This window comes from Ascaphus truei, chromosome 3 (genome assembly GCF_040206685.1).
Source record: "Ascaphus truei isolate aAscTru1 chromosome 3, aAscTru1.hap1, whole genome shotgun sequence".
In the NCBI taxonomy this organism is placed as follows: domain Eukaryota; kingdom Metazoa; phylum Chordata; class Amphibia; order Anura; family Ascaphidae; genus Ascaphus; species Ascaphus truei.
In genome coordinates, this window is record NC_134485.1 from 333,354,695 (window position 1) to 333,379,012 (window position 24,318).

Sequence of the window (24,318 nt, forward strand, 5' to 3'; positions counted from 1 at the left end):
TTGTTTCCTGACTTCGCTACCTGCCGCCTGCCTCGGACCCCTGCTTGTTACCGGACTTCGCTATCTGCCACCTGCCTTGGATCTCTGCTTGTGACCCCTACTTCGCTCCCTGCTGTTCCTGCCACTGGGATCCACTTCAGCCGAAGTTCAATCCTTGACACTGACATTGACCTCTAAAATGGACCCTGTGACAAGCCCAGACTTGGTCCATTGTCTTTCCGAGGAATCCCCTTTCTATGACACTGAAACATGGAAAAAGCACAGGTGAACCATTAAGATAAGGAAAAGGGTATAAAGGAGACGTTGAGTTAAGGTGTACATTTTAGTATATCAAATGGACAGACTTGTTGGAGAAGGAGGCTTTTACCTATCACCAACTCGTGTTTCTACTCTTGAGCCAAGAAACAATAGGCATAAAGTCAGCTTTATACTGCGAGCGGTTGTCACTCAGTGTGCATGCTAGGTATTTTGCCGAGTCAAATTAAAACCATCTCAAGCGTCTGATTTTTGGAAGAAGTGGATAGATAAATAACAAAGCACGCGTGTATGTCAAGTATGCTACTGTAATTAGTTGAGAGGAAATGTCAAGAGAAGGGGAGGAAGCGAAAACAGTGGTTTTTGTTTTGTAGTGGCAACTCACAGCAAGAAGAAGTTGTATTGCATTGTATTGTATGTCTTTATTTATATAGCGCCATTAATGTACATAGCTCTTCACAGTAATAATACATGTGGTAATCAAATAAATAACAGATAATATAAATAACAGATCATGGGAATAAGTGCTTTAGACATAAAAGTAACATTAAGGAAGAGGGGTCCCTGCCCCGAGGAGCTTACAGTCTAATTGGTAGGTAGGTAGAACGTACAGAGACAGTAGGAGGGAGTTCTGGTAAGTGCGTCTGCAGGGGGCCAAGCTTTATGTATCATGTGTTCAGAATATCCACAGTGCTATTCATATGCTTCTTTAAGCAAGTGTGTACTAAGGTGGGTCTTAAAGGTGGATAGAGAGGGTGCTAGTCGGGTACTGAGGGGAAGGGCATTCCAGAGGTGTGGGGCAGTCAGTGAAAAAGGTTTAAGGCGGACGAGGGCTTTAGATACAAGGGGCTAGAAAGAAGACATCCTTGAGAAGAACGCAAGAGTCTGGATGGTGCATAACGAGAAATTAGGGCTGAGATGTAAGGAGGGGCAGAAGAGTGTAGAGGGAAGAGTTGAGGGATTACCTCTCTTGCACAACAGTATATGACTTAGAATGGGGTACGGCCGCCGATAGGGGGGCGGAGAGCTGGGAAAGTTGTCCCGGCAGCTGTGGGTGCCCTCTGTTGCCTGCCGGCCCCAGCTCTCCCTCCCCCTCCCCCCCCCCCTTGCAGCAGGCCTCTCTCCTCTTCCTGCGACCCATCCTCCAGTGTAAGCCCCAACTCTGCCGTCCAGTCTGCCCTTCCGCCTGGCCTTCTGTCTGTGTGTGGGTGGTCTGTCCTAACCCCCCCCCCCCCTGATCGCAGTGGTACAGTGTCCCATTGCCATGGCAGCAGGGCCCAGTCTCACACACATGGTGGAGCCACAGCATGGTCAGACACTACTGGGACAGTGTGGGCCGCCTCCTGGTGCAGGTAGACTCTACGGTGCCCAGTCCGTGACACAAGGTGTATCCTGGCACATGTAGTCCTGAACACTAGAAGTAGCAGAAAGAGAGCGCCCCTGGCAGAGTCAGCTGTGACACGTATTAGTAATGTGTATTGGGGGAGTGGGAGTTATATGTATAGGGGGTTATTCTGTGTATTGGGGGGTCGTGGTTATGTGTATGGGGGGTTATGTGTATTGGGGTAAGGAGTTTATAGTGTATTGGGGGTGGGGGGATTATTGTGTATTGGTGGTGGTAGGGAGTTATTATGTGTATTGGGCATGTGGGGGGTTATTATGTGTATTTGGGGTGTTTAGTTTTCTATCCTATATTGTGGTGAATATGGAAAGACAACAATCACAAGTGTGGCTACCTTTAAATTCCTATTGGCCACCACTGACTTAATGCAGAGATAAAGAGAGAGTCCTCTTAAGATTGTAAGATTTAGCACCGATTCCCTGTGACTAGACTACTCAAAGATGAGATGCAAAGATGCAGAGAATGTAGTCCTGAAGCTCAGAAAATTGGTATTGGAACATGCTGTGTGTCTCTCTCTCCCCCATTCTGTCTGCCTCTCTCCCCCATTCTGTCTGTCTCTCCCCATGCTGAATCTCTCTCCCCATGCTGTATCTCTCTACCCATGCTGTATCTCTCTCCCCATGCTGCGTCTCTCTCCCCATGTGGTGTCTCTCTCCCCATGCGGTGTCTCTCTCCCCATGCGGTGTCTCTCTCCTCATGCTGTCTCTCTCTCCCCATGCTGTCTCTCTCTCCCCCCATGCTGTCTCTCTCTCCTCATGCTGTCTCTCTCTCCCCATGCTGTGTGTGTCTCTCTCCCCATGCTGTGTGTGTCTTTCTCCCCATGCTGTGTGTGTCGCTCTCCCCATGCTGTGTGTCTCTCTCTCTCCATGCTGTGTCTCTCTCTCCATGCTGTCTCTCTCTCTCCATGCTGTGTCTCTCTCTCTCTCATGCTGTCTCTCCCCCATTCTATGTCTCTCTCTCTCCCCCCATTGTGTATATCTCTCTCCCCCAATTATGTGTGTGTGTCTCTCTCCCCCAATTATGTGTGTGTCTCTCTCACTCCCCCCCATTATGTGTGTGTTGTGTGTGTCTTTTCTCTCTCCCCATTCTTCACCCTACCTGTAACTGTGGTGGAGCATGGGTGGGGTGGGTGAGAGGGAAGCCATCTTGAGCCCTGGCAGCAGACACTGACTCACTTCTGGGTCTCACTGCTGGGGCTCCGCACTCTCCTCCCTGCATTCTCTGCTCTCTGCTGCCCCTCCTGCTCTCCTCTCTGCCAGCATTCTCTGCTCTCTGCTGCCCCCCCCCCCTCCCCTGCTCTGATGGTCAATACCGGGACAGTCACAAAAAAACGGGACATTTTAAAGAATGTCGGGCAGCCGGGATAGGCATTAAAAAAACGGCTAAACCGGGACATCTGGTCACCCTAACCATAGGTATGTAGTCGCATGGTGGAATGTGTAGGAGGTGACAATAGAGGAGGTGAAACCACAGTACTAAGCAACTCTTGGCTGCAAAGCAACCACAAAGAATTGTTACATCAGTTTTGAATAGTAAGCATGAAAAAGACTCCTGAAGTCTAAGAATGTTTACATATGTCTGTGTTACACTTATGCTGCCCCCATCTCTCACAATCTATGTCAAGCTGTGTATAGAGTATTCAAAACAAAAACCTGAAATCACTCCAAAATCAATCTAGGTCATGGTGATACTGTTAAACTCCATTACTGGATAACTCAACTACAGTTTACATTAATTAATTACAAACACAATTACATTAAGTTTATATTTATTCACAGAGTACTAATTAATGTAATGAGTTAACAGCATTAATGGGTTAACTGGGTGGGATCACTGGTATTGCCCCTCCATCATGTGATGTAGTATACTGTGCAGAAGGGATTGCCCCTCCCTTTCAAGTCTTGTGTCCAGTGATGTCACCATAAGGCGATAAAAGGGGATATATAGCTCCACCCAATGTTCTATAAACAAGTCCATCTGAGTGTAGGGCTGCGTCCATAGAGGGGGGAGGCGCGCTCCTCTGCAATGAGCCAGCGTGCGCGATCTGGAGGCGGGGGGGAGACGGGACACTGACGTCACTGGGCCAATAGCCCGCGAAGCACCGACGTCGAGGCACTGTGACATTGACGCTGCTTTGCTCCGATTGGAGGTTTTCAGCCGACAGCGGGCTCATAAACAGGTTCTGCTGTCGGCTGAAAATCCCAGCGCCTCAGCACACCTGCGGATGCTCGCGGGAGCCCCCTCTCAAGACATCCTCATTGAAAATGATGGGGCTCATCGCGGAGCGTCTGCACGGCTCAGCGCTGACTGTCCTTCTATGGACTCAGCCTAAGTGTTTAATTGTATAGATATGTATTTTAAGAGTGTTCTGTCCCTGTTTGTTGTTTTCAGTTAAGGAACGTGCCCTATATATTAATTACCTATAGTAATGGCCCAAGATTGTTTTCATGTGGGAAGAGGAGTAATCATGTGCTTAGCAGGAGTTTTCAGAGTAGTAACTCCGGAGCATAATTGGATTGGCCCCACCGGAAGATCCCTAGTAAACTCATGATCGAATATGCATGGACAAGGTATGCCGTGCAGAGCGAAGGGAAACTGATGCCAGAAAGCAGAGTGTATTTCCAACAGAGGTCCACTTGAGATGGGGCATTATTGACACTATGCAGGGGATTGTCAATCTAATCAATACTAAGGGAAACAAGCATAAGTACCTCCCTAGCGTAGCAGTGAGAGCTGCCGGGGGAAGAAGCACAGTAACTTTATCACTTGCCACCAGTTAGCATGTCTAGTGTGAAGTCTGTTATTGTATGGGGTAAGCCTTATAAATGGATATTGAATAAAGCTCCCTTTTGTACTATAAAAGTTCCTGGCGCCCATCCTTATCCTATCTGCATATCCACGCTCAGCCTGCACCGACCCAGCACCCTGAACAGGTATGAGAGACTGAGCACTGCCATGTATATAGTTCAACTCGATGGAAAATCCTTTAGAGCTGAGTCGGGAGGGTTACAATGACATACTTTTCATATCCCATTATACCTGTCAGTGAAGAGGTTAACATCACTATAACTGTGCACATTCCTTCCCACTACAGCCTCTTGCAGTTTCTAGCCTGTTTTGCAGCTTGTGGCATTTGCTCACTGGCCTCTGAGGCCCAACGTCTCGGCACACCTCATGCAGAACACACACATGCTTGTACATCAACAGCGTTCACCTGGGGAAACCACTCATACTTTCACGTGACTCTATTAACAAATGCACAGCTGTAGACACCACGTGTGCATTGCATACATCTCACATTTTAAAGGTCAACATACCAGATTATTTCCATGTAAATAATATGCAGAAGAGCTGCTGTACATGTAGAGCAAGCAAAGTTATCTATGAGGTTGTAAACCTCTATACAAGATCCAGTATTACCATGTTCGCTGGTGGCAGATTAAGACCCTCCGGGGCACCTACTGTAGACACCAAGACGTTGGGAGCCTTTCCTTGAGGCGGTCCTCTTCCTTCAGCATCGTGGCGTCATGACGTTGCGGTGGCATGTGATGTCGCGTTGTCATGGAAACGTGTCACCATGTGACTTTGCGGCGTCATTTGACGTTGGATCGCCATGACAACGCGATGCTGCAGGAGGAGGGCCACTCTGGAGAAGGTAAGAGACACCCCTCTCTCTCTCTCTCTTACACACACTTTACCATAGGTGAGGTCCGTGGGACTCTGCAGCTCCCTCCTCTGGTCGTGCGGTAGTTTGATCCCGGCGCTGTCAGGAGGCGGGAGAGTATGGTAGACAGTCACCGCTGGGCTGCTGCATGGGGAGCTGGGGAGCCCCAGCACCGGCCCACTGCATCCTTCTGGGGGCCCCAAGGCACGTGCCTAGTGGGTAATATATATATATAATATAGCAAATCATTTTACATTTTTTAATCCTGAGTAGATTTCACCAGCATATATTTTGACTATATTAGGATTGACAGTTTAATTAATGCACATTACACACATTGAAGAAAAAAATAGATGTCAAATGTCAGCACCTACCATTATCAATCCCCGCCCATATACCTTGCTATCAAAAATTAAGCAACATAGCAAGTACACGTACTAGCAAAGTACTTTGAAAAACACACACACACACACACGTATATGTGTATACATGTAACCCATGTTCCTCCCCCCCCCCCCGGGTCGCAGACTGGACCCCTAGGGTGTAGTGAGGGCTGGCTACGTGTACTATGGTGGTGCGTACCTATGAGGAAAAGGAGGGCTTGAGTCTCCCGCGATGGAATAGGGGATAACAGGGACAGGCTTCTGGGGTATATGCCTCCATCTTCTTAGCAGTAATGATGCAGCGCCTCCATCTCTGGCAAGCCCTATAGGGGTAGGGTGAAATCCTCCCAGAGAAGCCCTTGTTTCGGAGCGAGAGATTTGTCTCACACAAGTCTTTGTATAAAAACAGCAGTGTCTCTTTATTCTGTACAGCAGATCAGTAGCAGCACACAGCAGCAGCAGCAGCACACAGCAGCAGCAGCATACAGCACAATGTACAGGGTCTGTTCCTCCTTCTCCTTTCCCTCCAGAAGTGCACCCTCAGGATGGTCTGTGGGGTCTTTGCTCCCTGCCTCCACCCCAAACCCAGGGCGCTCAGGGTGGGGCTAGCTCTTCCCTCACCCCCTAGGCAGGGTGAGGGGAATTGGTCCACCTCCAGCTAACTAGGCCCTGCTCCTCTGGAACCTAGCTAGCTCACACAGTCTGACTGTCCAGTCAGACACTCCAACATTAACTGACTGCACACAGACAGGAACTGCAACTAAATTGAGACAGCCCTGCCCATCATGACGTCAGCAGGCTCCTCCCCTGTGTCTCTGCCTTCCACACAGAGTCAGGGGGCCTACTTCCACCAATCAGGCCAGGGCTTGAAGGGGGGAAACCCATGATAACTACTGGCGGCCTGCCCTTAGCAGGACTTATACCAGTAGGAGAAAGATATATAGCCCAAAATCTTACCAGGGCTACACTCTCCCTCAGGTGGAATCCAATGGTCCCCACTTGGACCTAACTTTAGCAGCACCATCCTGCAGGTGAACAATCTGGGAAACAAAACACAATTGATTAGTGTAGATCATCAGACCATCCACCAGATGGCGTAAAACGATACAGAGGTACCTCCCAACGTGGAGAACCTAACTTAATAGTAATGGCGCGGGTCAGGCTTCCTAACTTCCCGCCCATTGTGGTCTGTTACAGTGACATAGTATGGCTGTACCGACCCAGACTCCGGCCGATACATCACACAGTGCATGTAAATACATCTCCCAACACTCCAGGCCCGGACCACATCACTTATTTTGTCCTCGTTTTGGTAGCCTGCCTTCCTGAACTTTGTTCGCAAGTACTCCATAACTGCCTCCCTGAGCCAGCTATCTCTGTGCTCCTCTATTTCACTCATTATGGGCTCAGGCACATAGGGGAACTCGTATCCGTGTGACTGCCTATACCTAGCCACTATGACCCTGTCTGCTCGGCTCAACTTTGTAAGTTTCCTTTTACCCGCCCTGCTTGGCAGTACCCAAAACTCTGGTTCCGCTGGGGCAATATCATCGTACAATATGGCAGCCCCCTTAGGAAGGATGTTCTTCTGCTCTATCTCCTGGTATCTGTGCTCTAACTCATCCGCCACCTCCTGGGGAGTAAAGGCACCTTCAGCCCACCAATGGTTGACTATGTTGTTCCTAATTAACAGGAACCTGGTACGGTCCATACCCTTGTGGTACCCAGTGAACAGGGGTGCCCACCACTTGTCACGGTGCTCGTACTCTGACACTGCATTGGAAGTACCTGGCTCTGACTCAGCTTGGGATGATACACCGGACGTGACCGCCTCAGTAGAGTGTGAGCCTCTCCGTCTACCTCTTGTATTGGTGTAAATGGTGGGGTTCATTTTGTGGACCACTTTACTTACAGGCCCTGCCTCCGCAGTAGTGTGGGACCCTCAGGCACTCACTCTAGACACAGGAGAAAAGGTTACAGGGTTAGACACACGTATCACATTGTCATATGGTACTTCCCCATCCGACCCTTCGTCACTTAATTCCCAATCCCTCCAATCTTTGGAATATTTGGGGTTCTTGCTTCATTTATCCCCACTAGGTCCCGGTGTCATGACTCGTGACGGGGCAGGGTCAGTGGCTGGGGCAATGGCGCTAGGGGTTGGGGCATCGGCAATGTCCGTATCAATGTCCAGCAAGCGGGTAATACCACGACCGATGGGCACTTTCCTGTTTGCCCTCTCTGGCGTGCTTCGTGCTCCTCGGTGAACGCCGTGGCGGTCAAGTGTGGCAAGTGCAGCTGCCATGGCTGCTCCTCGGGCCGCAAAGATGGCCGCCGGGCCTCCGTGCCAGCCGGAACCGGAAGTGTCGTCATCGTGGCCGCCCACGGAATCTCCATCCGCTCCGTGGTCTCTCACCGGAAGTGCGTCGAGGACCGGAAGGGGCGGTGGTGTCTCCTCTGGATCGCGGACGGGTAAGTAGGCCGCAAACCTTTCTTTTTTGCCCTCTGCAGGTTCCTTCTTCTCCTGGCGGGAGTAAGGGGGTGCAGTGTCTCCTTACCACTCCGCTGCCGGCTGATGATCTCTGGTTCCTCCGGAGCCGTCTCGGATCCCGTCTCCGCCGCACTGGGAGTCACCATGGCCGTGGGACTTCTACGGCCTCAGGCCGCACCAGCACTCGCCGTCGGGAGGTGTCCAGACTCGTCTGCTCCCTCTCTCCGGTAAGTTGACCGCCATCTTTGTTACAGCTGTGGTGGTTCGCCGGTAGGCGCATTGCCACCGATGAAACGCCATCTTCTTCCTCCGAAGATGACTTGATGGGATCCTCCACTAGGGAGTCACCTGGGTCATTTGCGGCCCCGCCAGTGGGTAGTGGTACGAAACGGGCCCGCTCCGGTACCTCCACTGCGGTCGCGCTCTTCTCCGCCGGAACATCTCTCGGCTCTGTAGTTGGCTGGGCCTTGGTTCCCACCTCAGCGGTGATGCAAGGAACTAGGGCAGCCTCGTCCGCTGTCTCTGCCACCTCCGTTAGGGTTCCCGGAGAGGCACCCCGAGGGGTCTTTATCATGGGCCATGGTTCGTTAGGCCATAGGTAGTACGTGCCTCATTGAGGGCATCGTGCTTTGGTGCTTGGAACCGGTCCGGGTGTCCTGCAGTGTATGCACAGGCACTGGAGGTATTCTTGGCCGTCGATCTCCACCACCAGGAAGCCTCCTGGGAGCTGGAAGATTGTCGTGCTTAGCTCTGACATTATTTGCTCAGGGGTGGAACAGTTCAATGTTTCAGCTCCTCTCTCTGTGAATGTCAGACAAAAGTGAAGTTCCTCGCTCTCACTTCCTGTCCCTCCCTTCTCTGGGGAGGATAACTCCGATTGGCTCTCCTTGTGCCCCCTCCCTCTGGTGGAAACAAGAGGAGGGGCACTCCTTCTCTTAGTGTGACGTGGCTTTGTCTGTCGGCCAGTCACAGCACAGGTGGGTGGGCTTTCGCGCCGCTCCTTTTGCAGGGGATCTGGGTTTGGCGCTAAACCCCTGCACATCTCCGCCACATTTCCCTAACAGTCTCTTTGCACGCTTCACGTGCGCGATTCAGGATTGGCGGGAGTCGCCATTTTGGGACGGCTGCTAGCTGCTGGGCCATGGATGGCACTGCTGTCGCCATTTTTAACTCTTTCTTGCTCCGCGGAGCACATGTAGTGACGGCCGCCATCTTTAATGAGCCCTCCAAATCTATATGTGCACTATTCTCAGTGTCTAGTGCATAACTTGTTCCTAGACACTGACTGTTCTCACACTGCTCACTGAACGCTCTCTGCATGCTTTTTCTGACTGCTTTACCCACTGATATGATGTGGCATACCCCAGGCTAGGCAGAACTCTTTCTTGGTACACTGCACTCGCTGACGGTTCCTGCAAGTACTCTGTGGTGTGTTTTATGTGGGTGCTGGCTAGTGTACCGGGCATCTCCCTAAGTACGGGCGTCTCCTACTTTTGGCCACTCATAGTGCAGGCCCTGGGCCATGGTCCCTGGACAAGTTAACAGGCTAACCCCCCCAGTTGCCTCACACTATCTGCCTCAAGGGACTATAGCCCCACACCCATCTTACAACACCCTCTTAGGGCACCAGGGCGTACTGTGCGGGAATCCACGCTCCCCTGACTACCCCTGGTATGCATGCATGCCCTACTCTCTCCAGTACTTGCATGGAAGGTGCACTTGACTCTTCCAGCTCTGCTTCGCTGAAAGCCTGTCCTGTTCTGGATCTCAGCAGCTCGCCTCCAAATGTAACCCAGCACACAGCAGCAGCAGCATAACAGGGACAGGCTTCTGGGGTATATGCCTCCATCTTCTTAGCAGTAATGGTGCAGCGCCTCCATCTCTGGCAAGCCCTATAGGGGTAGGGTGAAATCCTCCCAGAGAAGCCCTTGTTTCGGGGCGAGAGATTTGTCTCACACAAGTCTTTGTATAAAAACAGCAGTGTCTCTTTATTCTGTACAGCAGATCAGTAGCAGCACACAGCAGCAGCAGCAGCACACAGCAGCAGCAGCATACAGCACAATGTACAGGGTCTGTTCCTCCTTCTCCTTTCCCTCCAGAAGTGCACCCTCAGGATGGTCTGTGGGGTCTTTGCTCCCTGCCTCCACCCCAAACTCAGGGCGCTCAGGGTGGGGCTAGCTCTTCCCTTACCCCCTAGGCAGGGTGAGAGGCATTGGTCCACCTCCAGCTAACTAGGCCCTGCTCCTCTGGAACCTAGCTAGCTCACACAGTCTGACTGTCCAGTCAGACACTCCAACATTAACTGACTGCACACAGACAGGAACTGCAACTAAATTGAGACAGCCCTGCCCATCATGATGTCAGCAGGCCCCTCCCCTGTGTCTCTGCCTTCCACACAGAGTCAGGGGGCCTACTTCCACCAATCAGGCCAGGGCTTGAAGCGGGGGAAACCCATGATAACTACTGGCGGCCTGCCCTTAGCAGGACTTATACCAGTAGGAGAAATTTATATAGCCCAAAATCTTACCAGGGCTACATACATATGTATTCTTATCACTTAAAGCTGCAGTTCAAGCTGCCGTTTAAAAAATTAAATTCCCATTGAATATTTGTAGCCAGGTTCCCCTCCGGTCCCCCGGTCTTCCATTCCCCTTCCTTACCTCCGCTGCACCAGGGGGATGTGGGGGGAAGGCGCCACCATTGTTCCAGTGCACGCGCATCCGTGAGGCTTGCGCATGTGCAGAAGGTGTGCGGCGGACATGTTAGGTTGGCAAGAGAGTTCGTGCTTGCGCAGGATAGAACGCGACGCGCTGGTCATGATGAGTCGCTCTTGCGCAGCATGCTATGCGCACGAGGCCCCAATGTTGTTAAGGCTCCGCGGGGACTACACGCCCCATAGTGCTTAGGGGTTGTAGTACCACCTGATGCCAGGGAGCCAATGAGACGGCTGTTGTCCCTGGAAAGGAGGGGAATATTTTCGCTCGCGCAGGGAGTGCAAGGGCGTCGGGACCCGGATACAGAGGGGACAGCTAGGGTCCAGGGAGCAGTGCTCTCTTGGACTAGGCAGATATCCCCGAGGTCCCAGATAGATCCCCTGGTTCCCAGTAGATACTGTGAGCTGTACATACTGTAGGGAAAGGCCTCAGATAGGGACCCTTTCCCAGTAGATAGAGAGAGAGAGATGCTGCAGGACCTTGCCTGGAAGAGAAGTGAGGCCTGTTGCCCGTGAGCAAGCCAAGACTCTTAAATAGAGACTTTAGAGGGTTACCATCCAGCTGGAGGCCCCTCCAGAGGCACCAGCCTAGGGATCCGTCCGGAAGAGGAGCCACAGATTGCGGCACGGAATCACGCCACAGATCTATGGAGTTCTACTAATTGTCCTGGTCTGGACTGAGACCATGGAGGTATTAATCATGTGCACCAATAGGCCCCAACACAACAGGGAAACACGCAATCCCACACACACTCTTTGGGGGAGGGAATAGCTGGTGGACACTCAGGAGTTACGTGCCCTGGCACTCCAGTACTTTGGGGGTTCCAACCAGGAGTTGTTATTGTGGGGTGAAACCCTGCGGGGTTAGGTTATGTGGATGGTGTATAATCTGTGTGTAGTAAATACCAGTGGCAGAGGCTCAGGCCTCCTGGTAACCGAACAGGTGACAGCAGCACAGGTAGTTTCTGTAACCCAGGGGTAGAAGGGCTACATGTGCATCAATACAATCTGCACACTGACAAGTGATTAGCTAAGCTGCAGATCGATCTGTTCTCCTGTAAATCGATCGCTTGCTCCAGGTTATTTAATTCAGTTCTTGCACAGCATTTTGGGCAATGTAGTTCCTGGAATATGATTGATTGGGCAGTTACTACAGTAGATACAATTGGTGCACTGCTAGAGAGAGGGCGGGGCTCAAGAGCCAGAGCCTATCAGAAGGGGAAGGGGGCTGTCACTTTGGAAATGCTTCCTACATTAGAAACATTAAAAATGTCTTTAAAACATTTTATTTAAATGCTACAAGTATTTTCTCATAGTACAGAATTGATTTATTAAAATAAAAAAAACACATGTAGGATATTGCTTGAACTGCTGCTTTAATTGGGAATTCTGTTTCTATTTTTTTCTGAGACTATTTAAATGGTCACCACTGTCTCGTTCATAAAAAAACAAATAAAAAAATAATTTGACTTAATAATACTGAATATAAAAACACAAAAATTGCTGCATCACTATTTCTTCAGCCGGGCTAAGCAGCACATCTGGTATTCTTTGTTATTCGCTTTTTAGCTATTCAGAACTAAGCTCCGGAGCCTACATTTAAGACAATATAAATGATAATTTATGTCAAATGGTAGAGAAGATTTTACAAGGATGAGTGCATCCACTGAATTGTAATACTAATGTGTGTTAGTTACCAGCTAGGAGGGACTGTACCTCCTTCAGATAATGTCCATAATGACTAATTTAGCAACATTTTGATGCCACAGCAGTTGTACTTGGGAGCTTATGTACAGATGCAGCCACGAGTATCCGAACACTCCCAGTAATGCTGCAACATTTCTGTGACATTTCTGCAGACAGACTAATGGCCCATCGGATTAACATTCCCATTCAAACTGAATGGAACTGCCAGGGACCCCCGCTGTGTTAATCCGATGGGCCATTAGTCTGTCTGCAGATTTGTTGCAGCATTACTTGGAGAATGCCCCAGATTTTCCAAGGCAAGTGTTCGGATACTCGTGGCTGCATCTGTATATCTGCATCTGTATATGCCCAATAGTTCTGTTTTTGTCACAAAGCAAAACTGTAGTGAAACTTTAATAAAACACGCCCAGTGTGTGATGTACAATAAGTAGTAATGGCAACGGAAATGGAACAATTATTCACAGAAAAGAAATGTTTCGCTGTTTAGTTGTTGAAAGCGAACACAACCTCCATAGATATAGATCAGCCGTCTTCCCCTTGTTTTGGAACATTTAAGCTTTATTCATTTGAGTTGGACTGAAATCTTCACAGTGAGCCATTGTCAGGAAAGAAACTAACATAATGGCAAATGGGACCCAAGGTAACTTTGACCCAAATTCCAAACTCACTTTCCTGCACAGTATGTAATTTCACTAGCCTTTTCTCCATCAGTGTGTTGGGCCAGTCTGCAGTAATGACACACGTGGGAGGTATTGGAACCCCTTAGCACTCAGTTTAAAGGGTTAACCCTTAGATAACAGAGGGGCTAGGCAAAGCAGGGTATGCCACTCGGCAGTCCACGTATTCATTAAGTGGCTGTCAGATTTAGTTGACATGTACGTGGTCAGAAAGTTTCCCTTTTTTATTCTCATCACGTGCCTAGTTGTGAACGCATTCAATCGCCATTTTCTGTTTTGGGAAATGTTGTTTTGCAGAAATGCTGATACATTTTCTCCAAGGCCTATGAAAGGGGCAGTCCCACGTAGGACCAAAGTGAAAGCACAGCAGTGGCATGTGTTTAATATAGATGACCGACACCATTTTCTGATAAATGCTATAAAATGTTTTTACAATGTTTACCTGATCTCTCTTGTGATAAGATGCTTTATAAACGATTTATTACATAGGTGTAACGCTCCCTGCCCGGCTCTCTAGGGAGATTACATAGGAGTAGTTGTGTGTTTGACATCAGCAACGATTTACCTTCTCACAGGGTGCTGGCTGTGATTGGTTGGGCGGTGGAAAAGATGGCGCCAGTAGTTTCTGTAGTACAACTTCAATCTTTATTTATGTTCCCATGCTTGGGAACACTGCAGTCACAGTTACATTTTAGGTTGACATGGTTGTACTATGTTTCATCCATACCGCTATCATTCTTGACAGACTTCTTCCCTAATCGCCCACTATTGTTACTGTACTGACTTCATCTTGTGGACCGTGTCCCCCTTTTTTAATACCATCTTGGAGGTCGCTTTTACTGCGGGCTCCTGCTGAGATCCTGGCCTGTTCTATGTAATGTTACTGTTATCCTCCTGCCTGATCTGGAACTGCCACTTCCTCAGGGGGTACTGAATACTGTGGATAGGGATCCACTTGTAGGGCTGATCCCCAGATATTCTGACGGCTTTTCTGCCTTGCCCGCTGAGGCACGTCTGCATTCCCGTTACTAGGACAGGCTCTTCTCATTGTGGTCATACTATGGGATCATAACTGATGGAAAACTATCCCTAATGGCAACACAATAAAAGGTGGCCCTGACCTATACTATACTTTATGGAATTTATCCCCTACCTTTACTCCCTCAGGCTCCTCTCCTTCTGCCATGCTGGAAACTAACTCCCAGAACTCTCTGCTTGCGCCTTTATACCTCCTGTGACAGAGTACCTCTGTACCCATGTAGCAATCCCAAACTTTGTGAAAAATAACCTTTTTTTTTACACAAATGTATTCAAATGAGGCAGATTAGCAAAATTACATATTCTGAGGCTATTAACCTATGAGATTGCATACCACCCAGAAAGTGACAGCCAGAGAGAGTCAAAGAGCCATGGGGGGAAACCGATTACATTGCTAGAGACTGTTCATTTAACCCTTTCACTGCAGTGCATTGCTGCCCCTTCTGGTTGACAATGTGTTAAACGGAGATTTTCACGTATTCATAACTTTGTCCTGATTACTACACCTTTGGAATGTTGCAGATTTTGTCTTCTGATTCATGTTTGCGCTCCAGTAATATTGGCAAACATTATATATGCTGTACTGCTTGTTAGTGTTTTGTTTGTTTTTGCCTTAATCTGCAAAACTAATAAACTGATTTTAACGTTTGAAGCACCCATTAAAAATGGAAGATGTTATATTCCCAAGGACTTTTAACTTATAGCACTTTGTGGAGTGTGTGAGACTCCCCCTTTAAAGCTGCAGTTCAAGCTGCCGTTTTTAACATTATTTTTTTTTTCCCATTCAATATGTGCATCAATACAATCTGCACACTGACACGTGATTAGCTCAGTTGCAGATCGATCCCTTCTCCTGTAATCGATTGCTTTGCTGGCGGTTATTTAATTCAGTTATTGCTGCAAGACAGTACCCATAATGCAAAGTTCTGTGTGGAAGGTCATGTGACCAGGCAGACACGAGATACAATTGGTGCACTGCTAGAGAGAGGGTGGGGCTCAAGAGCCAGAGCTTGTCTCAGAAGAGGAAGGGGGTGTGACTTTGTAAATGGTTTCTATAGAAACAATGCTTGCTACATTAGAATACATTCAAAATGTCTTTCAAAATTGTTTTTAAAAAAATGCTACAAGTATTTTCTCATACTACAGAACTAATTAACAAAAAAAAACACACGTGCAAAATATTGCTTGAACTGCAGCTTTAAAACAGGTTGGGTTGAATACTTTAACATTTCCAATTTGCAACTGTTTCATTATTTACAGACATAATGACCACTTTTTCTCAGTGGGCTTTGACTGTTGAAATCTGTCCCTATCAGGTGGTGATCATGAGCAGCCTCTAGTGGACATGGAACTCTCAACCAAAGAAACAGCCATGGTGGACAAAGAAGAGATTAGAACCAAAAAATCGCCATCCCCAACATTCTCGACAATACAACCAAGTTCTCCAAGCAGGTCCAAGAAATCCGAGAGCGTTCTGGACAGTGAGTTTTTGTCATACAGTTGAACCCCATGCAACCTCAGAGGAGCAGATCATCCTCAGACTAACCTTTGGACTCTGAGTCTGCCCTACTGCAGTAAGAGGAACAATTCCAAAGATATCTTTCCTGTGTGTGATACCATAGATCAGTGGTCTTCAACCTTTTGAGAACAATGTACATGTTAACCTTAAAAATGTATTGTGACTTCATGGAACTGTTATACAAAAAGAACAGCTACTGCTCAGCTAAAGTGTGTTCATGGAACCCCTTAAAGTGAATTATGATGCTGCTAAACCCCAGCTCACTTATCCTATGTATGGAACAATACTATTGCTAAGGTTGGACTTTCTATACTATATTTTAATTATAACAATACAATTACAATTACATAACTTTTTGAATTATTAGAAAACATATGGCATCAAAGTTATTTGGTATTGAACAGTAAAATATTCGCCCAGATCATATTTTTCTCTGAGAACCCCTGGTAACCTCTAATGGAATCCCAGGGTGCCACAGAACATATGTTCAAAACCATAGCCATAGATCAATTGAGTGCAACAATGCCACATTACAGTGAAGTGAGCCATTTAGTGCCAAAATGGCACAATACACACGCACATATCATATACATGCACCATGCATACACACACATATACACACAAACACCATACACTAATGCAGCGGTGCGCAATCTGTGGGGCGCGACCCCCAGGGGGGGCGCGAGACTGCCGACGGGGGGCGCGGGGTTTACAGAGGCCCCGCGCGCTTCCCGAAGGCACTTAAATTAAGTGCCGGGGGAGCTGCAGGGCCTCTGTAAACCATACTTACCCGTGGCTCCGGCGGCTTCCTCCCGGCGTCGCCATGGCAACGCGGCGTCAAAATGACGCTGCGAGGTCATGTGACGTCACGTTGCTATGGCAACGTGACGTCATTACGCCGGTGCGAGGGTAAGTTGGGGTTGGGGGGGGCGCGGGAGTGAGGGGACAGCCGGCAGGGGGGCGCAGGGAAAAAAGTTTGCGCCCCCCTGCACTAATGCACACTCCAGATACGCATATATCATATACATGCACCACGCATACACCCGCACACACACTCCAGATACGCACATATCATATACATGCACCACGCATACACACACACACCATACACTAATGCACACTCCAGATATGCATATAGCATATACATGCACCACGCATACACACGCACACACACTCCAGATACGCACATATCATATACATGCACCACGCATACACACACACCATACACTAATGCACACTCCAGATACGCATATATCATATACATGCACCACGCACACACACACCATACACTAATCACACTCCAGATATGCACATATCATATACATGCACCACGCGCACACACACACACACCATACACTAATCACACTCCAGATACGCACATATCATATACATGCACCACGCACACAAACACTAATCACGCTCCAGATACGCACATATCATATACATGCACCACACACACACAGACACACACACCAGATACATGTACCACACACACACACAAAAGATACACAGACCATACACACCACATAACCGCATGCACACGCCAGATACACTTATCACACGCACACCAAATACATGCACCATTGCAGCTATTCTGGAAGCCAGGGGTCATGTGTAAGATGATTTAGCCCAGATAGTGTCAACTCGGCCCTCTTTTCCAAGCACAACAAGTTCTGTTTCTTTTCTTTACTTTATTTGGGGAAAGTAGCATAAAATACAGTCACTTGTGAAGAGATGTTGATGTATGAATAGTGTCTCTCTGTGGGTGCCTTGGTAGTTAAGAGCAGGTGAGAAGATAATCCTACCATACAGGAGTATACAGCAGTGCTCACTCATCCAGAGGTAATGGTGGAAAAGGAAGTGAGGGGCAAGGGTCACACTAAAGGTTCAGTGAGACTGCACTAACTGTCAGCAAAAGACAGGGGGGGAAATGGGAAAGCCCAAACTAGGAGGACTGGAGAAGTTGCCAGAGCAACCAGGGGTATGACAGACTGGAAGGAAAAAGAGATACATAATGTATCCATTCCATATGCACTGAGAGAGAACTGCAAGGAAAGTGACATCCAAGTACAGCTAGCAGGGGGAACTGCCAAGGGAAGGGGGGCTGAAACAGAAAAGGCAGACAGGGGTATTTCTGTTCCATGACAGCAGCTACGGGGAAGGTATACACACACCACATCTATACATACACCATACATTCATTTTATACACACAATACACACTTAATACATAAAAACACACTTATACACTGACCAGCACTGGGGAACTAGGAGGCCACCGAGGAGTAGTTAAGGAACGCTTAGCAGCACCACCTGCATTATTAGATCAGTCTTGCTTCAGCCATTTAATAAACCAGCTGCACATACGACCCTGTTTCTGTGAGAAGCTGGAATTTGTCACCTGCATCTCCTCTAAATCCCCCCCGCCATTGGCCTAATGTTTTTTTTAAACCTAACTGACCCAAGAGCCACTTACCTCCACTAGCCACAGACATTTTTACACCACAGTAAGTGATCCCTAGAAGGGGAAGTGCTCTGCCTGCGGGTATGTTCAGATCACTTCACTACAAGGGAAGCATGAAAATGATATGTCATTCACGAGACATTACAAGGGGCATGTACATAGCGGCTCTGATGATGTTTTATGAAATTGACAAAGACTTCAGCCAGACACTGTATTAAAGTTTGTGCCCTTTTTCAGTGTCTGAACGAGAGTAACACCAGGTTTGGGTATGACTTAAATAACATAACATTATTTTCTTGACGTAACCTTTACAGAGCTTAACAAATATGGTATGATTGCAGCTCATTTGCATCTTATTTTCACTAACGGCCGTTATTTCTAGCCCTGTCGATTACAGCGTTCCCATAATCGTGACACTTACGGAGATTAACGTCACGTTAAAAGGCCTAACAAAGAGTAATGAATGTGGGCTGTTGTCGTTTAGCTCTTGCTTATCCTGTTCCCTTTCCTAACCTGCCCTCATAAAGGAATGAATAAATGTGACTGCCCTAAGGAGGAGTAAAGAGAGAGTGTAAATAAAAACAAAGAGGAAAATGTAGACTTTCAAGACGATTTTAAAATACTTATACTTCTCTGATTCGTCCAACAAAGTAATCAATAACCTAGATGTATCCAGTTAAATATAGCACTGCCCATGCAGTAGCCCTTCAGTTACTGCACCTTTAATGGCCTGGTGGTCTTTTTTTGTCTTTGTGTTACTTTGTGGTTTGAGGGATGGATTCCTACGTGTCTTTGTTTAATTTATTGGGACAGAGAACTTCCTGGCATTTTCATGTGAACCATTCATTATCTGTTTTTAAAGGAGTCACCATGAAACCTTGCGTGCTTTGTGGGAGCACTTACAGACACTGCCCAGCTGACAATGACTACCACCATTTGAAGAGTGACCTCTCTTGCTCCCTTTGTGGCTGCAATGTTCCTTACCAGGATGACCGGAAGGTATTGACTACACCCCATTCCATTGTTTAAGATCATACCAAGTAAATCAGAGTTACTCATACACACATGATTGCCCATCAGTCCACTCAGCAACCAGTTATTTAGCATTGGTGCACTTTCATACCAAGCTTGCTCTCAGTGCAGCGAGCCTCTTCCCGGGTTTGAGCAACAATAATGATAAGAAACATTTTGTCACCTTTTATAACATGTATTGAAATGTGCCTCTTACAGGACGAATAAGAGTATATATCTTATCTGCATCTATGATTCTGCTTTCTTATCTACTTGATCTTAACAACAGCTGCTCCTAACATTGGTTGTTGTAACGAACAAATAAAACAACTGGCCATGATGTGGTTACTTGGTTTAATATTACTTGTCTTGGCCGAATTCACTCAGCACTAAAATCAGCCCTACCTGCAAAACAGCACAATGTATTTCTTCTAGCTTGGGCTCAGGGAATGTGGTATATATGGTATAATTTCATTTAAAGGAAGATCCTTCCATGTATTAAAGGTTCTAGTGTTGTATATTTTGTGTACAACTGTCCTTGCTCCTGAGCTGCAGCTATCAATCCTTTTATGCTGTCGTGTATATTGTACATTAAATGACTGCACTTGATGTGAACCGCCAATATGACAATGTTCAAAGGGTGAGGAAGTTCTATACATAGAGCAAGTACTACAACAGTACAATAAGTCTATTGAATTGGTGGGTATTTTTTCTTTTAGCAACTGCCTCTCCCTTTCCTTCTTCATCCAAATCACACACATTACAGTCTAATCATGCAGCATTGTTTTCTCTTTCTGAAAGATATTGATGTTTTTGTGAGCCTATAAAATATGCCTGCCGTGGTACAATGTCTATTGTCAACAACAAAACATTAAAGATGTTGAGCAAGGTGTTTCATACAGGGTGCACCTAAGACCTTCCATTTTGTTATGCAAATCCTGATTTGGGACCAAGGCTTTGAAATGTAAAAGCTGCTAATACTGTTTTCATTTACTGATGATAGGCCAACTAGTGTATTGATCAAGATTATGTTGCCATTTTTTTCTGATCTCTCCATTCCAGACAATACCTGAGAAAAATACAGATAACAGAAAATTTAAGTGTGTGGAGTGTGGAAAAGCTTTTAAGTTTAAACATCATTTAAAAGAACACCTTCGTATACATAGCGGTAAGTAAATATCACATTGTGCCACTAACCATCTAGGGAAATGACAACAGCCACAGTAAATATGCTTCTTATATTATGTATATGGAACAAATAGAATAGAATCAATTGGAAAACCTAAATAAAATTGTACATAAGACTTGGAAAAATAATTTCAGGGTTATTTACCAACCTGGCTACAAAATTGGGGCAAAAAAGTCCCACATATTTTGGGCAGGCAGAGACCCTCACCTTAGAGCAGAATATTTTGAAGGATAACCCATTTGTCAAATGCAAAGTTACATACTATACTGTATATAGCCACCTACGGGCTCGAATCCTGGCTGCACAGTTCTGCTACTGAAATATGTGTCTCCGCTCCAAAGTGGAAAGAGGGGGAATTGTACTATAATCAACCATTATAATTACTCAAATGATGGCTAAGTAAAGGGAAAATAGAGAAGTTTAAGTCTGTTGCAAATAGCAGAGGTTGGTAGGGGCATTAACACTTGTACTTCCTTGCAAATAATGACACTTACACTCTGTTTAATATCAACAAGTAAAATGTGGAAGGAACCAAGCACATAGAGCACAAGTATGAGGTTACTTGATGAAAACCCAATTACTACAATGTCTAAATTTCCCATTTTCCTCACAACGACATCTTGGCAGCTACCTCTACTAACAGTCACATTACAAAATCAAGTAGCAGCAATAGAAATACTTACAAATCAGCAAGTTAGGCTTCTTTAATATTCACTTGAGTGAGTAACTTAGTTGAAACAAAGAAGTGTTTATAATGAATACAATTAGTGATGCTAAGTTGGTTTGAGGCACAGTAGTACCTAAAATCTGAAGATACAGTATGCAGGACAGCAGAACTGTATTTTCAAGTATAGGTAAGGGTGGAGGGGAGATGCACCAATCAGCTGAGTTTTCTCTCTCTCTTTCAGGTGAAAAACCATACGAATGTTCAAACTGCAAAAGACGTTTCTCACACTCCGGATCCTATAGTTCCCACCTTAACAATAGGAAATGCTTTTCCATTGAACATACAGACTCTATACTTCCTTCCCCTTCTCTCTCCTGCTCCTCTCAAGAAAGACTCACTGAGACTGATGTACAATCTTCTCAAGAAAAACTGCAGAGTCCTCATAGTCCTGGCAGTAGGAATTGGCTAATTTACAGTCCAGTTGCTGAATCCATCGCTAATCAGCAGATGGCTTGGCTAGGTCATGAATTTAATGGCATGTATAGATCAGTGGGGAGCTTGTCCATTGACATGAAAGTGAGTCCTTTGGGTGCAAATTTGGAACAGGCTCGGGACCCCTGGTATTTTGGCAATGGTTGTTGGAGCAATCTGCGACACATACAGATTGGTGCTAATGGCTGGATAGGAGATGGGCTGAGACAGGTTGGTGCTCCATTGCCCTTCTCTTTACAGGGGCCCACATTAAGGACCAGCACTACTCAATGTGGTAGGGACACTCTGGAAACATTGGTCCTTAGGCAACAGCATGACGGCTCTGTGATGAAGGATGATACCATCTTCTCAACTTTATGTCACAGTGGTTTTCATAGTGACAACCTACTGGAATCAACAGTTACTTGCACTGAAAATGTCTCTACAAAGCACTGGAAAGAGGACTTAGAAGCTTTTCAGAGCTTGGCAGAAGTCCACAAAGACCCGTATCCCACTGGTTGGTCTCATTCCTTATCACCAACATCTTCAAAGAAACGAAAACTAGCAGAATGCTACGAGCGTAAACCTGAAACGAATGAGTCTTGCCTTCCAATGGTGCTTCATTGTAACCATGGAATACAGATGCCTCCGACTCTCAGGAAAGTTCTTTACTCACCCCCTAGCTCTGTCCCAAAAGAGCCTCAGATGGAGCCACTGGACTTGTCTCTGCCAAAAATAGGCAGTGGAGTACCTCCGACCAATGTTTTCAGTGGTGAATCAATGAAGGACACATTTTGCACATTTAAGAAGAGTACAAATATAAAGCCAAATTCCACCTCTGTGCTGACATATGACGAACCGCAAACTGACTCCAACTTCCCATACTTCTTACCCAGTGTATTGCACAGTTTGATTCAGAGTCACCACCCAGTTCTTCACATGAACCCTAATTTGAATGGGCTGCACCTCTTCCCCCTTATGAACTGTTTCTATGGAGAAGATAAGGCATCAGGTCCATCAAGGACCACACTGGATGAATGCAAGTCTCTGGTGAGTAGTTCACTTTTGCTCTTGAACTCCTTAGTACAAATACATCTAAAGACACAGTTTTGGTAAATCCCCCTAAAATCCATGACTCCCAGACCAGCCAAACAATCTCCCTTTTCAAGCAGCAATATGGGTTAACTTTAAAAAATAATTATATTTATTTTTTTATTACAGCAGGGTTCTCCAGAGCTGAACTGTGTTCATTTCAGCTACGGTGGTCCCTTGCTTTTACAAATACTTACCTCTGTAGGGGGTCCCGGTATCTCAGCTGAGTTTAAAGGTTCAGGGCATACCAGAAGGAAGCCGAACCGCATAACGTCACGACTTCCTTTTGTCTCGCTTGATGCAAGACATTTAAACCGCCATTAGATTAGGCACACCGTTTATCTGCCTGCAGGGATACCAGCCCCTCTACGGAGGTAATTATATCAGGAAGCAGGGGTCCCCGGAGCTGGAATTAACACAGTTCAGCTCCGGCGACCCCCCTGCTTCAAACCTGTAATACTATATATATATATATATATATATATATATAACTTTTTTTTTTTTAATGTTAACCCATATTGCTGCTTTCAGGAAGTCCTCGTAAATTAAACGACTCACATACTGGCTAAGTAATCTCTCTTCTGCAGGAAGTTCACCTGGCATGCTTCTGTTATTTTATGCATTGCTATTTTTAATCGTGTGCCGATTCGTATGGTGATAGGAATGTAAAAATAAATGTAGGGATTAGGTCCATAACAATTTAGAAAAAGGCCTGTAGGAATAAGCCATGTTTTGATGATTGGAAACCTTTCCTTTGTGTCTTTAACCCAAGGGAGAAATGTTTAAGACTGCATCAGAGGAAGATGAGCAGAGCACAGTAAGGAAGAAGCTAAAGAAGACAGAAAACGGGCTGTATATCTGCGATCAGTGTAATAAAACATTCCAGAAGAGTAGTTCCCTATTAAGACACAAATATGAACATACAGGTAAGATTGTGAATGTCATACTAAACGAGTGTTGTGTCAAAGACACATGCCTGTAATGTTAATGACACTTTTCCACAATGGCACTATGGATACAAACCCATACACTTTCCTCTGAACCAGTGTTTCCCAATTAAATTTAGTCGTGGAACCCTTTTTTATTTTGTTCAACAAAATGGAACCCCTTAAATATTTTTAGTGTAGCACAAGAAAAAGAAATCCGTCGCAGGCGAAAAATTTTCTTGGTTCAAAATCAAATACCTTTAAATTGAAAGTAAAATTTTTCCAGGGGGAAGGCAATTACATGTTTTGTCACTCCTTCCTATACTCTCCCATACACTTCCCCTCACTCCTTCCTATACACTTTCCCCTATACACTTCCCCTCACTCCTTCCTATACTCTCCCATTCACATCCCCTCACTCCTTCCTATACTCTCCCATACACATCCCCTCACTCCTTCCTATACACTTCCCCTGCTCATTCACACCTTTCTATACTGCCATACACTTTCCTTATAAGTAGATATCCCATGTGCCCTCCTCTCCTCTCACTGCTCTCCTGCTCCGGCGCAAGCTGTAACCGCCACCCTCCCCACCCTCCCTCCTCGCGCTCCCTTCTCATGCACCTCGCTCTCCACTTTCTTCACTGGCA

At 46.5% G+C, this 24,318-nt stretch overlaps 1 protein-coding gene across 2 annotated transcripts in view; it reads left to right on the forward strand.

Annotated features, from left to right (window-relative positions):
• LOC142489918 (uncharacterized) overlaps window positions 1–24,318 on the forward strand; it is a 104,127-nt gene that overhangs the window by 77,237 nt on the left and 2,572 nt on the right. The window contains exons 2-6 of one of the 2 annotated variants that reach the window (XM_075591527.1): window positions 15,647–15,811; window positions 19,175–19,311; window positions 20,386–20,491; window positions 21,421–22,700; window positions 23,515–23,668. In XM_075591527.1, the coding sequence (XP_075447642.1) occupies window positions 15,647–15,811; window positions 19,175–19,311; window positions 20,386–20,491; window positions 21,421–22,700; window positions 23,515–23,668 (1,842 nt within the window). Of the gene's footprint in view, window positions 1–15,646; window positions 15,812–15,846; window positions 16,147–19,174; window positions 19,312–20,385; window positions 20,492–21,420; window positions 22,701–23,514; window positions 23,669–24,318 lie in introns of those variants that run through there. The other variant, XM_075591528.1, reaches the window with a different exon arrangement.